This window comes from Aphelocoma coerulescens, chromosome 9, assembly GCF_041296385.1.
Source record: "Aphelocoma coerulescens isolate FSJ_1873_10779 chromosome 9, UR_Acoe_1.0, whole genome shotgun sequence".
NCBI lineage: Eukaryota > Metazoa > Chordata > Aves > Passeriformes > Corvidae > Aphelocoma > Aphelocoma coerulescens.
This window is the reverse complement of record NC_091023.1, coordinates 21064963-21078722: the sequence shown is the minus strand read 5'-3', so window position 1 is coordinate 21078722 and position 13760 is coordinate 21064963. Positions and strand designations below refer to the sequence as shown.

Here is a 13760-nt window from a genome sequence, read left to right as displayed (position 1 = left end):
TTTTCTGTTGCATTTGGCCTCCTTGTCAAGGTTTGTGTAATGATTAGATTTTTATCTGAGACAAGTAGCAGTCGTTATTTGCAGCTGTCAGTCAAAATATTTAATTAACTCCAAACACCACAAAAGCATCATAAATTTTATTTCCAGAATATGTTCAAGTAAGCCTGTAAAACATGTGCCTGCTAAAAACAGCTAAAATGGAACTGAATGCTCAGAATCGAGGGTGCTTTGAAACCAATTATATTGGAGTAAATATTTCTTTGGAGCTCTGGGGAATTGGGGGAGGGGGCAAAAAAAAAATCATTTAAAATCTTTTTCTCCCTGTAAATTAATGGATCATTGTTATAATTGGAACAAACGTGTAGTTTACTTGGTTTGAGTTTGTTTTTTGGTTGTTTTTTTTCTATAAAAGGAAATGAGAATTTTATTTTACAGATGCCAAATAGGAGGTGTGATGAGGTAGGATGTACAAACAAATGAATATGCAAAGCACCTTTGATGACACAAAAAGAAAACTTACAAGGGCTTCAAGCAATCGTTTGATTCAACTCCTTGCTCTGCTGCAAAAATGAGTTTCTCTGATGTGTTTCAGCTTCTAGTCTACAAGATTATAAAACTTTCTCAGATGATCTGTGCTTGACTTCTATCACAGTAATTTGGAACAATTTTTATCATTTATTGAAGTCACCACAGTTAAAGAGTAATGTTTTTTTTTCCCTTTCTTGCATGGGTGATCTTTATTCTTTTTTGCAACCACTGTTTTACGTATTGAACAAAAGCTATCATTATACACAAAAGAAAATTACACACTTTGTACACTGAATATCAGCTTCAGAGAACTGGTACATTTTCCTCAAAGTTAATGTGAAATTTGGTGTTTGAAATTAACTGATGTGTCTCAGACAAGCAAGGGAAGTGACTTTTGGATTAGTTTTTACCACATGACTGACGTTTTTCAGATTAACTAATAGGAAATCATAAAAATTAGAGAAGACAATGTAGGTAATTTTCTCAGTCTTGCTAAGTAAATACTATGTTTTTAAATATTGTAAGTATACCACACACAGCATCTGTAATTGCAAGTTACTAAAGAGCTATGGCATCCTGTCAGTGAAATGAAGAAAAAGCTTAAATGAATTGTGCTGTAAAGTCTCAGTATCCCATAAGAACAGAGCCCAGGGTATCCAAAGTGAACTGAAATGTGGAGGCCAGGGGTGTTCTAGAAGCTAAAAGTGAGATAACATTGAATTAAAATTACAAAGGAGAATTGCAATGACCTCTGTAACTGTAAATTGATTAATATTGATAATAACTCAAGATAAAATGAAATTATAATTGATTTTAAAAGGATTTAGAAGGAGGGTAATTAATGCCAGTAAGATTTTTTTTCACAGATGATATCTCTGTGTCACGAAAATTCTTTTTATTCTTTGGAAGGAATCCCATGTTTATTTTGTAAAGGTAGCAGCACAGACTTTCATGTAACATCTTCTGTGGTACTCTGGAAATCACAATAAAAACAGTGGTTTAGGATAATTATTAATCATGTATTTCTAGTTTACACAAACTGACTGATAAATCTTCAGAGGTGTTACATGTCAATGGAGAACCGTCTTGGAATGGAGCTTTTCCTACCAACATTTTTCAGACAGAACCACTAAATTCAGTGGTAGTCAACACCTTCATTATTTATTGGATAGAAACCTGCTACTCACATGAAAACAATTGATCTCAGTATAAAAATATTCCCCCTTTTTTGAAAGAAAAGTATAAAGTAGACAATATAAATGTTGTGTTTGGCTTCAGACCCACAACTCTCAATTGTGGCAGAAAGGATGTTATTAAATATATCTGAGTTCTTACTTGTGACTTCTGATATAAATGCCAACCATACCAACAACCAGGACAATGCAAATCATGTTCTGGAACTTCCAGGCTGTTTATAATTTGAAAATTCCTCTGTGTGTGTGTGTGTGTGTATGTTTGTGCAAATACACACTTGATTTTGTACCTACAAATAAAACTGGTAAGCTTAGGAAAACTATTCCTATCCATACAATCATTTGTATATACAATTATAGCAGTGAGGCCAGAGATACAAACTGTGGCAGGTGTAATGCATGGAGAAGGATTTAATATTGAGAAAAAAGAGTTCATGTTTATGGAATTCAGTAGCTTTAGTCCATTAAAATACATTGGGTTGTGAAGGAAATTTTTTCCACATTGTTGACTAGAATCTGCACCTTTGAAAATTCATGTAGGTGTATTATTTAGTATTCTCAGAAAAATATATATGTAGCATTCACTAGTCTTCCTTACCAGAGTAAATAGCTTTAGATTGCACTTTGCTGGACTTGTCAATTTGTTTTCTCAATTTGTGCAGTGAAAACATTTCTTCCTTACAGACTGTGTGTGCATTGTTTCAGGAAGTTAGATTTATTGCATCAAAATTAACTTGTAAAGATCAGACTTTGAGGATTAAACCTGAAATATAAAGTTCTAGGTACTTTTCTTAGATTATACTGTGCAGTAATTAGAAGCTATCAGTTTTCTGTATTATAGAACTCTGCTAATCAGTTCTGAAATAAAATACATTATCAGCCTTTCTGTGATTTGCTTGCTTGCTATGAAAAAGCTGTGACATATCCCTGAAACCTTGTTAATAAAACTCCACATTTTCTTAACAAAATTTAAATGTGTTTTTAGTCCTGTAGTACTTGACAGTACATAGGAATAACAATATCCCTACTCAATTCTATACTTAGGTTTTGGAAATATCTCAGATAATAATCTTAATTTTCAAGGTGCAAACAAGCACATCATTTAGATGTATGATGAGTTTTGGGTAATAGCTGGCTGCTGTGTGTTTCATTGAAGATCTTTTCAAAGTTCCTTGGGCTAGATCAGATTCATGTGTCTGGTTAAAATTACATGTTATTCAGTTAGTTGCAGTTCTTCTCCCAAGACTTAATATTTCATAGTTCTTGAAACCAAGTTCAAGTGAACTTCTATGAAGTTTTTCTATGAAACCAGAAAGAAAAAGTCATTTGACCATATGGCTTTTCCCTTCTCTAGCTTTTTCTCTTCTCCTTTTCTCAGTGCTATTTTTTTTCCTGTACAGAGGCAACACCAAGGACAGTTTCTCATGGTTTAAGTAGATAAAAGTTGGAAGAATCCAGTCAGGAAAAGAGTATTACAGTACCCCACTGCTGTAAAAATAAAATCATTTGACATCTTTTGGATCATTTAATTTATCTTGCAGTGGAGCCTGGAGACTTGTATTTGTGGTGCTGACACACTTTAATAAATCTGCTTTGTGATTATCTTTCTGAAAAATTCGATTTCTACAGATACTTGATGTCTTAAGTGCAAGTATAGTTATTATACCATTTGCTCAATTCCCACTGAAGTCCAGGAGAGGATTTTTATATGGAAAGTATGATGGTAGTTATTGACCTTCATGGTCTGTGTGGAGTGGTGGGAGTGACTTTCCTTCAAAGAATAAAAAATAGGTTTTGTGTGTGGCTTGAAGGGGGTGATTTGTTCATGCATCGTTGCTATTGAGAAGTTTCAGTGTCAGACCACAGGTTTTAGGACAAGGTAAAGCTTTGTCAGCAGGAAATTTCTTCAGCCTTGTTCCAGGCTGGTGCCATGGGCAAGATCAGCCATAGTTTACCCATGTGTCAAGAGAGTTCTTCCAGAGAATTATGTCTGATTTTCAGTGTTCTGTGCCAAAAAAAAGCTTCTTCATGTGCGTCTATTACGATTAAACTTACTCCAGTCTTTGATTACAGTAATAAAGCCAGAGATTTTGATGACAAATTTCTCCCCCACTTTAAAAACCTGACTGTTGGACTGGCTGTACCATGGTTGTTTACATACATGTCCCCTCTTACCTGGATAATGTGGTGTTGTGGGTCTGTCCTGCCTCTGTGTGCACTGTTAGAGGTGTGCAGGATGATTCAGTGGGATTTTAGGGTTCTTAAAAGAGCTGATATAGTATTGGATATTGGGAATGTGTGTGGAGGAGCAGGGAATATGTGGCATGTAATATGTTCACTTGTAGGACATGGATAAATGATTTTCCTTGTTATTTCGTAGTGAAACCCTTGAGTTGATGTTGTGCTCATGAACAGCAGATTGAAGATCTCAGCACAATGAAAGAAACCCCTGCATGGGTAAAGGGTGGCAGAAGGCTGACCTCAGCAGAGCTGATGCATCTGCATTTGTGGGTCAGCATTGTGATAAAGCTCATCAGGGTGTCTTTACTGAGCTGATTCGCAAGTTGGCAAGTGGTGTTGTGTTTGGGAAGTAGTGCTAGCAAACATTCCTGCTAGAAGTGCCACAGATCCTGAGTTCTGTGTAGCTCAGAAAGTGTGACATGGAATGCTGATAGTAGGTGGGAAATGTAAATTAGAGTAGTTACAAGCTGTAGTAACCATATTGCACCCAACTGTGGGCCTAATTTCTAACATTAGGTGCTGCAATACAAATGCAGATTTTGCTCTTTGTGTGGTGTGGTTTGGGTTTGTTTTGTTTTTCAGAAGCAGGCTGGAGTTCTGGGGTGGTTTGAGCCATGTGCTTCCCTGAGTGAGAGCCACTGCTCCTGCAGGCATGTGCTGTGTGTACTGAGGGGATAGTGTTGGTCATTAAAAACCCCATAAATTTACTTTCATGGTTTGCTTTACCAGGTGAGCCTTAATTCACTTTTGTTGGAAGGATGTCATGGAAGCTTTCTCTCCGAATTTTTTTCTCTTTGTGCTATTGTATTGAAAACCAGTGAGGAGTATGTTGCTGCATATTCATTTGGCATCCAACCTCCCACTGACTGACCTGTTTGGGATACTCATGAGATCCTGAAATATAACTCTTCAAAGAATAGAGTGACTGTATCTGTCCCCTTCAGAGTGATGAGACATCTTTCTTCTTTTTTTTCCCTGTGGGGTATGGAGAAGCAAGGCTGTAATCTCACTGGCATAAATTATTTATTATCCACTTGGAGGGTTTGAATGATGCATCCCAAAAATGAGTAGCATGGCAGAGCCTGATCATCACAAAGTTAGACTGCACCAAAATAGGTTTGCAGTCTTTCTGACTCTATGTATTACAGAATGAGAATGCCTTCAGGCACTCAAAATGCTTTACAAGCCACAGCTTGGAGTACAAAATATCAGCCTTTTGAAAATGAGGCCTTGTTGTCAAATCCTAATCATTTTACCTACTTACCTACAGTGTATTTATATTAGCAACAATTCACAGCACAAAACATTTGGCAAGTCATGCAGTTCTTGTCAAGTCCCAGATCATTAGAGTTTTATACTAAACCAAATTAATTTGCATTTTATCAAACCTAGGTTTCACAGTATCTCAGTTATATGTGTGACAAGTAACACTGACCAGTTTTCCTGCTACTGAATTAACAGCAAGAAAAACCTTGAGCACCATTAAGTCCAGGAGAGTTCTACTTTTTACATTATCAAATAACTGAATGAGTGCATCCTTTAATTACAAATCCAACCATTCCATGCTCAAAAATTGCTTATATTCAAAACTAGATTTGAAAATACAAGCTCTAAAGGAAAAAAGCATCCAAAGTTTTCAGTGTGTTCAGAGTTGGGTCTGGAGACAGGTTCCCTCTTGATACAGTATTTTCTGGGTTGTCCATCATAACAGAATACAATTTTAAGCAGTTTTCTGAAATTTACCATCAATAAATGTAACTCACTCAATAGTGAGGCTGAGCCTGTGGTCATGGAAATTCAGTCTTTTGAGTCACTTTACCCACCGTGTTGGAGAGTTTGCCTTTACCTCTGCTGATGAAAAAGATATGGAAGAAGTTCTAATGCAGTATTTTCTGGGGTAAGTGCACACTTTGGAGAAACACAGCTACCAAAGGTGTGTGCAACAGTTTCTCAATTATTTTTTTTTTTTAACCTTATAACTCTGTATTTTTAAGGTACTTGGAGCTGCTGATGGCGTTCCAGTTGCAGTCTTGCCACTTATATAATTCATGCTGTGTAATTTTAGCTTAAAATATTTGATTGCTCTGAAATTCTCTTATCAAGTGGGAACATACCTGCTTGATTTTTACCTTCCTTAAAAAGCCATTAAAATTCCTAGCAGTTTGTACTGGGTGTTGGCAACATCTGACTCAATGAGGCATGGGACTTCAATTTGGGTATAGGAAGGATAAATGTAATCCAGAATCATATAGCAAGCATCAGGAATCAGAGAGAGACTGTCAGTAGATAAAGTTAAATGTAGAAAAAGTGCAGGATGGAAAATTAAATTTACACTATATAATTTTTTACTACCTTGCTTTTGTATTTCTTACCAGTTTGATGTAAATTTTGCATCTAAAACGTAATTTAGTCCCATGAAGTACCATTTATTATAAAGATCTTACACTGATGGTCATATTTTTTTAAAAAATAAGACAATTATTTAAAAGTATGCAAATGCTGCTTAACAGAAACCAAAGCCTTGAACAAGAATTACAGGATTAAGTTTGTCTCATGTTTTCTAGCTGTAAACTAAATAAAAAATAATTCCAGTTTGCAAAGTAGTGCAACATATAATGATATATTTAAATTTTTTGCTCCAAGCATAGATATTTATCCATGGTTTGTTTTATAACCGCTGGTATTGTAATTTGCCTTTTTTTTTTTTTTTAGGAAGTCTCCATTAAAATGCAAAAATTCCTTCACACAATTTTCAAAGGTACAACTGGAGTTTTATTTTTGGCAGCTTGTGTTGCTTAGGTAAACTGACTTTTCCTCGGTTCAGTAGAAATCTGAATACAACATCAGAACTGGTTCTTGGCTAATCTTGGTTTGACCTGACCTTTTGAAAGTATTCTGTTTTTCATCATTTTCAGTTTCTTCTTCTCCTCTGGGTGAAAAAGGCCTTCTCTGTCATGCAGAATACCTGCAGGCTTTTTCAAAGAACAATTATTTTCAAGCCATGTGGTTTATCTCTGAGGCAGTTTTCTCTTGTAAAAAATGGAGTACTACCTTCCTGCACAGCCTAAAAACCTGCTTACTCTTGGAATTTCCAGGTGTGGTGCTTTTGTGTAAGAAAACACAGAGTACTTTGGAAGTGGGGGAATATTAAGTGTCTAATGGTGATCCCTGGGGTTGTAGTGATCTGTTTGAGAATCACCTGCCCTGTCATGAATATCAGAGGGATTCAGATGATGCCGAATTCTTTGTCCCCCGATGACTTTAAATAGAATTCTTGAGGGAGTTGTTTTTCCCTGGTGACAGGTTCCTCTCAGTGGAACATGTGTGTGTGTGCAAGGAACATCTCTCACTTTACTGTGTTAATGCTGAAGAACCCAAACTAGGGGCAATTTCTGGGGGTTAAACTTCTCTTTTCTGTGACTGATTTTGCAGTGCTACAGAATTTCACCAGAGCATTCGTGTTGCCCTTAAAGATCATTAAATAATGCTCAGATTTTAGATATTTTCAGTAAAGCTTTATACTTGTTTAAATGAAAATATGTATAAGCAGGAGGGAAAAATTGCTAAGAAACTAAGGAGCCAACATTTTACTCATTTTTAATTAATTATTTTAATCTAAATATAACATTAATTAAATGCAGCAAGGTTTAGTCACTCTACCTCATAGGATTTCTTGGTGTAGTTTTAATCAGGTAATCAAATGATTGCATTGTATAAATAGGCAAATACATCACATTAGTGGTGGGTAACATTCAGGCAATTTAAACCACAACAACTCTCCATCTATAGAATATTAATTATCACCAGCACATTTAGATTTTCTTTTCTTATGTAGAGAAAGAATGAATATAATTTAGAATTATATTTATGCACATACTTGAATCATGTCAGTTTGGTAAGGTTCAAAATTGGGGAAATGTTGTGCATTTAATTTTTATGTAGTTGTTTTGCTCTATGATGTTGGGTAAGGCAGAAATATTAGGTACCTTGCTAGCCTTTAGTTGATTTGAAAGCACTTTGAGGTTTACACGGCAAAATGCCATATTAAATCTCCCTAATAATTTTATGAAGAGCTGATTTGCATTAGTAGCAATATATATAGTCAATCAATAAAGACAGAGCAGAACAGGATGTTTATAGCCAAACCTGTAGTCAGCTGGAAGAAAACAGAGAAGTATGCTTGCCATAGAATTAATGCAATTCCTAGGAACTCCATGATTTTTTTTCAATAGCCTTTTGCAGTCATCTAATAGTAATTTTTAAGAACTACCAAGCCCTCTCCCTCTAATGATCTGTTTGCTGGAGTGTAGCAGGTGTTTACAGATGAGAGACACAGACCTGTGAGTCCTTTGCTGGGCAGCTTCTCTGGCCTTTACTACCTGTTGCTGTTGATTTACATGTTTACAGTAATAAAGATGCTAATCTCTTGCCTTCTGCATTTTTACAAGGTCTGTGGTGAATTTAATAAATTCTGTAGCTCTTTCTTTAGACAATCTTACTTCATATAGGTGGTCTCTTATACTTCAGGTCATTAATTGCACCAGTCCCTGACACAGGTGGTGATTCAGCTCAGAAATAGAGATTGATTATTCATGTAGAATAAGCTTCCTTGTTGTAGTTCTGAAGCTGGGATCACTGATGTACTGTAAGAATAACTGGTCATTCTTTACTTGCCCTGTTGAAAGCTCTTAAGATGTTTTAATCCATTTTCAAAAGGTGGTAATGTTTTAAGTTAAGCTGGAGTCAAGTAAAGAAAATTAGTAACCAGAACCAACTAATAAGATCTGCAGTGAAATACCACTTGATTATACTTTAGATATGTCAGATCTATTTTAGAACATTAACTCAAATGAAATGTATTTAATTGGCCATATGGTACTCTTCATTTCCTCAAATTTGTAACATAAACCTGTAAGATGGTGCTAAAACCCAAAATGAGCTCCGGAGAAATAAAATCATGTGAATATGAATAGCCTGTGAATCCTTGCACTGACACGAAGCACTCCTTGATTACTGGCTCACAGTGGCTTGGTTTGTTTCCAGTGAAAAGTCTTGACTGGCACAGTGGAGCCCAGCCTGAGCAGCTGAGTGCTCTAAATGCAGCCAGTCTGTGTTTTTCCTGTAGCTAATCAGCTGAAGAAATATAGTTTGGCCACTCTACAACAAGGAGTTAGCTGTGTGTTGCTAATAGTTTATCCCAGAAACATTTTCAAAGATTTTTTTAAAATTAATTTTTTAAAATTTTATTAATTGTAGAACATTATTATTCTTTAAGTCCATTAGTCTGGGGAAACACTTCATTTGTTTAATGAATGCAAAACAACTTTGCAGTTGTTACCAAGGAGTTGAAGAATGCTGGTGTTGTAGAGTCTGCATAACAATAAAAACAGATTGGAAGAGCACAGCATCTTGCATGTAAAGCATTCTCCCATGTTAGTGCAGGGTTGAATATGTATTGTTGAACTTGTCATTATCAGAGACTTGTGTGTCAGAACTGTGAAAGTGAAATAAAACAGTTAAACTCTTAAAATGCTGTACTATTGAACATTGCTATCATAAAAATATTAATCCTTTACCATCAAGGATAGTGATATAAAACCCCCAAAACACCATATTTTATAGTCCTCTTAACCAAAGCTGTAAACATTTCATATGTGAACTTCACACATAAGAAAAAATAGATTTCATTGTTGCTGTAAGAAGACATCTCTTCAGCTCCTGGTAGGCTGGTAGGAGTGGGGGTTGGTGGATATTCAGAATTAACTGTCAAAAGCTGTATTTCACAATTTCACATCAATCAGTGAGCCTTTAAACATTAAAGGAAGATCAGGCTACTCATCATTTATGAAACTTGACCAGCTGTGGTGGTGGGCAGTATGAAATGAGGAGAGTCTGATCTCTGCTGCAGTGTAGAGCACTGGGTGATCCTTAAATGCCTTATAATTCCTGGAAGGAGCAGTGGATCTTGTACACAGATATATGCATAAAATCACAAACATGGCTTTTTGTGTGGATGTGTGCTATGCAGTGGGTTTGAGTGGGAGAGACTGTAGGAGATACAAGTGTGGTTATTAAAAGCACCTTTTCCAATGACTTTGTTGTTTGTGGTTCTGCCATTTCTGTTAGAACTTTTTGGACAGACCTTAAACAACTGTGAATGTATGTAAGAATGGCAGGAGCAGAAATGCTTTACAGATTAAAAAAGGAGTAATACAACCACCTTTCAAAATTACTTATGAAATGGAAGCTATTTCGTGAAGGTATTTTAAAATAATTTTCTGCAAGACTCTGCAGCCTTTATTTAAACTGTGTAATATGCAATTGCATTCTTCATAGCACTGAAATTAAACTGTTAAGCAATAATTATGCTAATTTTGAATTGGGAAGATACCAAGATTTGTCTCTGTCTAACATTTTCCTGAAAACCTCGGAGACTTTAATATACAGAATTTGCTGTATTTTTGTGTTAAAGTAGAACCAATCTTAAGCTATTCTTTTAGAAAGCCTGTAATTTTGTAAGTAGAGGTGAGGAAGTGATACTATGTAAACTGTTAGCTGAATGCAAATAGTCTCCAGTACTTCAACTTCCTAATATTCCTGAAAAGAAACCTAAGTATCTTATTTGCTATAATAGATGTTGAAAGCCTTTATGCCTACTGTTTATTAAGTGTTTAATTACCTGATAGATTTAAAAGCTACACAAGTATGTAGCACTCAGTCTGGGCTTGATTTCCAGTTTCTGTATTTATTACAGTTCTGTTGCTAAGATTTCACCATTAAATACTTACGTGAATGAAATACAAAGATTTCACTGACTAGAATTGTTTTTGGCAACTCACACAGAAAATTTGTATTGTGTATCTGTAGCCTTTGCATTCTGTTTTTCTCTTAAGCCCTACTTTGCAGTTGTGGGGAATTCTTTAAATTGCCAGCATTTCACAGACAAATCATAGATTGAATATGATAATCTCATGCAGCTTTTTGTTGTGGCAGAGCATGCTATTAACTGAATAAAAAATTGATTGCTTAGTAGCCATTAAAGATCTCAAAATCTTCCAAATGGTACCATGATGCCTTCTAATCTCCTGGCCTGCATGGGACATTCCATGTGCCTTGATTCTTTTCTTGCCTCTCCTGCCATCTCAATTAAATATGACTTTTTTTGTCCTCTGAAAGACTCAGTCATGTTGCAGCAAAACTTCATTCTCTGCTATGTTCAAGATGCTTCAACCCAAAGAATGCTGTTTAAATGAGATATTGCTATAAGTCTTTAAGAGTCTGACTGCAAATAATTAAGTAAAAGTTCGATTTGTGTTTGTTTTTTCAGAGCCAGAGCTTCAACTGTGTGGAAAAGACTAGATGTCCAGGATCCAATGTGAGTTCTGTGCAGATACAGGGAGATTCGGATTATTTCATCAACCATCTCGGAGTACCTGCCACACAGTTTTCCTATGAGGACACCAAAGCATCAGAGGTAGCTATGACTAGAAGTGGAAAAACTGAAAATAGCAGAAAGATAGAATTATGTTTTCTCAGGCTGTATCCTGTTGTAGTGGAAATTTATCTCCTCTAAGTACATTTTTTAGGTCTTCAGAGGATTACCAGAGAGCTTCAAAGTGACTGGTTTTGTAGGGATATGGTATTCAAAGAAACATATATAAATTGGAGGATGTTATGTTAAAAGTGTTAATATTGCTGATAGTTTCATAGACTGCATGTTGTCTAACCCAACTTTTCAGACTGTTTTCAACATAGAGGAAACAGGTATTGATGTGCATTTTTTTACTGCACAGTAGGATGTGACAATCTTCAAAATGAATTCTATATCCATTTGCATACCACGAGAAAAATGTGATTCTCTAGTATAACATTGGTGGTAAAGATCTGTATGCTTGATTGGTGTGTTCCAGACACCACGTTCTTTTTCAGTCCAGCAGCCTCTGCAAGGTAAGTGGAAGGAAGAAGCATTTTATGCTGTTTGGAGTTCAGGTTGGAATTGGACACAAATAAATTGTTAGGAGAGTTTGTCCTTCCTCCACCTTCACTGCTCTAGGTTATTTGCAGCTGGACAACTCAAACTTACCCCCAGTTGGTCATCTGAGGATCAGGAAGCCTGGCATTATTAGTTATTTCAAGATACAACAGGCATGAGAGGAGCTGCGTGTTTTCATGTAAATGAAATGATGCACTGACTTCATATTCTCCTCAATTATCTTCTTTATTCTCTTCACTCTGCTCATCTCCTGTGTACACTTCTTTCCAAGTTGAGGAACAAAGCTGAGGCTGGGTTGAGCTGGAATGTTTCCTGACACTGCATGCTAATATGCTTCTCTTTCACATATGCAAAACAAAGCAGAGATGTGCCAAATACCAAGCATTGCTGTCGCCTTGTTGTGTAGATTAAAATAGATTAAGTCAAGAATTTATATAAATAAGGAGACTTCTGTTTCTAAACATCAAGGCACCTATTAGGCAAAGTTTTCTATTTCAGATTAAACACAAGTCAGAATGCTGTAAGGAAAATCTGAAGGCAGAAGATGTGTGAGTGCAATGGTTCTGACAGGCTTGTGGTCCAGAGGAATTTCTGTTGTCACTTAGCAGCTATTCCACATAGTTTTCATTCAATATCTGTGTATATACAATCTATAGAGCATGAGAGAGGATCTGCAAAGTTCAGTATATCAAAATAGTAAGTATTTCCAGCAATATTTACAATATGAACACTGAAGGTTCCCTTGGCTACTGTCTGCTTCAATCCAAAGTTATTCTTCATGTTCAGTTAACCTTGTAAATGTGCATTTTTGTCTCTCAGAATGACTCATCGATGTAATTAAAATCATAAAAGAAAATATTTCCATATTTGCTTAAACATGACACTGTAAATTTGGTTCTTTGTTAAAAATTCAGCTTTTGTCCTTCTTGAAAAATCATTTCCTAGAAATAAACTTGGTAAGTGTAATCTGCAGTCTTTAAGTAGACATACTGCGCTTCTCAGACTGTAGGAGACCTTGGCCCCCTGAGATCTGTTTTATGTGAGAAATAAATCTGCTTGGCAAAATGTGTAAATTTCTCTTGGCAAGAGGATGGAATTTTTCCCTAAAAGTGAAGTTACACAGAATGATTGAATTTGGATTATTTGCTGTATCTTTGTTATTTATTGTATGGGTTGTTAACAGTCCTTCAGAAGACAGGCTCGTTGTCTCTCCTATGTTCTATCAGACAAGCAATCTGTTTATCCTTTGCTGTTTACTGCCATTGTTTATTATAGATTCTGTTTACTGACAGATATTATAAGGCAGACAAATTACTGTGTGTTTGCAGCCATATTAATAAACACTGTAGGAATTTCTGTTAGGCAGGTTAGGGGCTGATAAAAATCTGCTGGTTTGCAGGGAGACATTTTTCCTTGTTTGCTTCGATCCAGCTTTTTAAACCATGCCTCAGCTTTGTCAGCTTCATTGCAAAACAAGATTTGGGAAAACAGGTTTCAGAAATGGACTGTTCTGACATGATTTGTAGGCTATCATTTTGCCAAGTCGGTTTCCTCTTCTCTCTGTTTCACTGCTGTGACCTACTCAGGAATCACTCTTCCTTTGGAATATACATTAGTTGTTTATTTTATCCACCTGTCAGCCTGCATGCAGTGTCAGGTAAAACTGATGCTATTCCACAGCTGAGAAAACCCCTGGTTTAGAGTTAAAAAGCCCAAGACCTGTGCTTGTATTCTGCCTACAGAGCCTCAGCTCCAGGTCAGCTTTAGAAATGCATTTCTTACACAGTCGGTGCAATGCCAGTCCA

General features: G+C 36.1%; 1 protein-coding gene across 16 annotated transcripts in view; it reads left to right on the top strand.

The window, feature by feature from the left end:
• The window catches only part of NAALADL2 (N-acetylated alpha-linked acidic dipeptidase like 2), a 432075-nt gene that overhangs the window by 350890 nt on the left and 67425 nt on the right, over positions 1 to 13760 (top strand). For all 16 annotated transcript variants that reach the window (XM_069025088.1, XM_069025089.1, XM_069025076.1 and 13 more), the window contains one exon: positions 11290 to 11436. In XM_069025088.1, coding sequence (XP_068881189.1) covers positions 11290 to 11436 — 147 coding nt within the window. The remainder of the gene's footprint in view (positions 1 to 11289; positions 11437 to 13760) is intronic.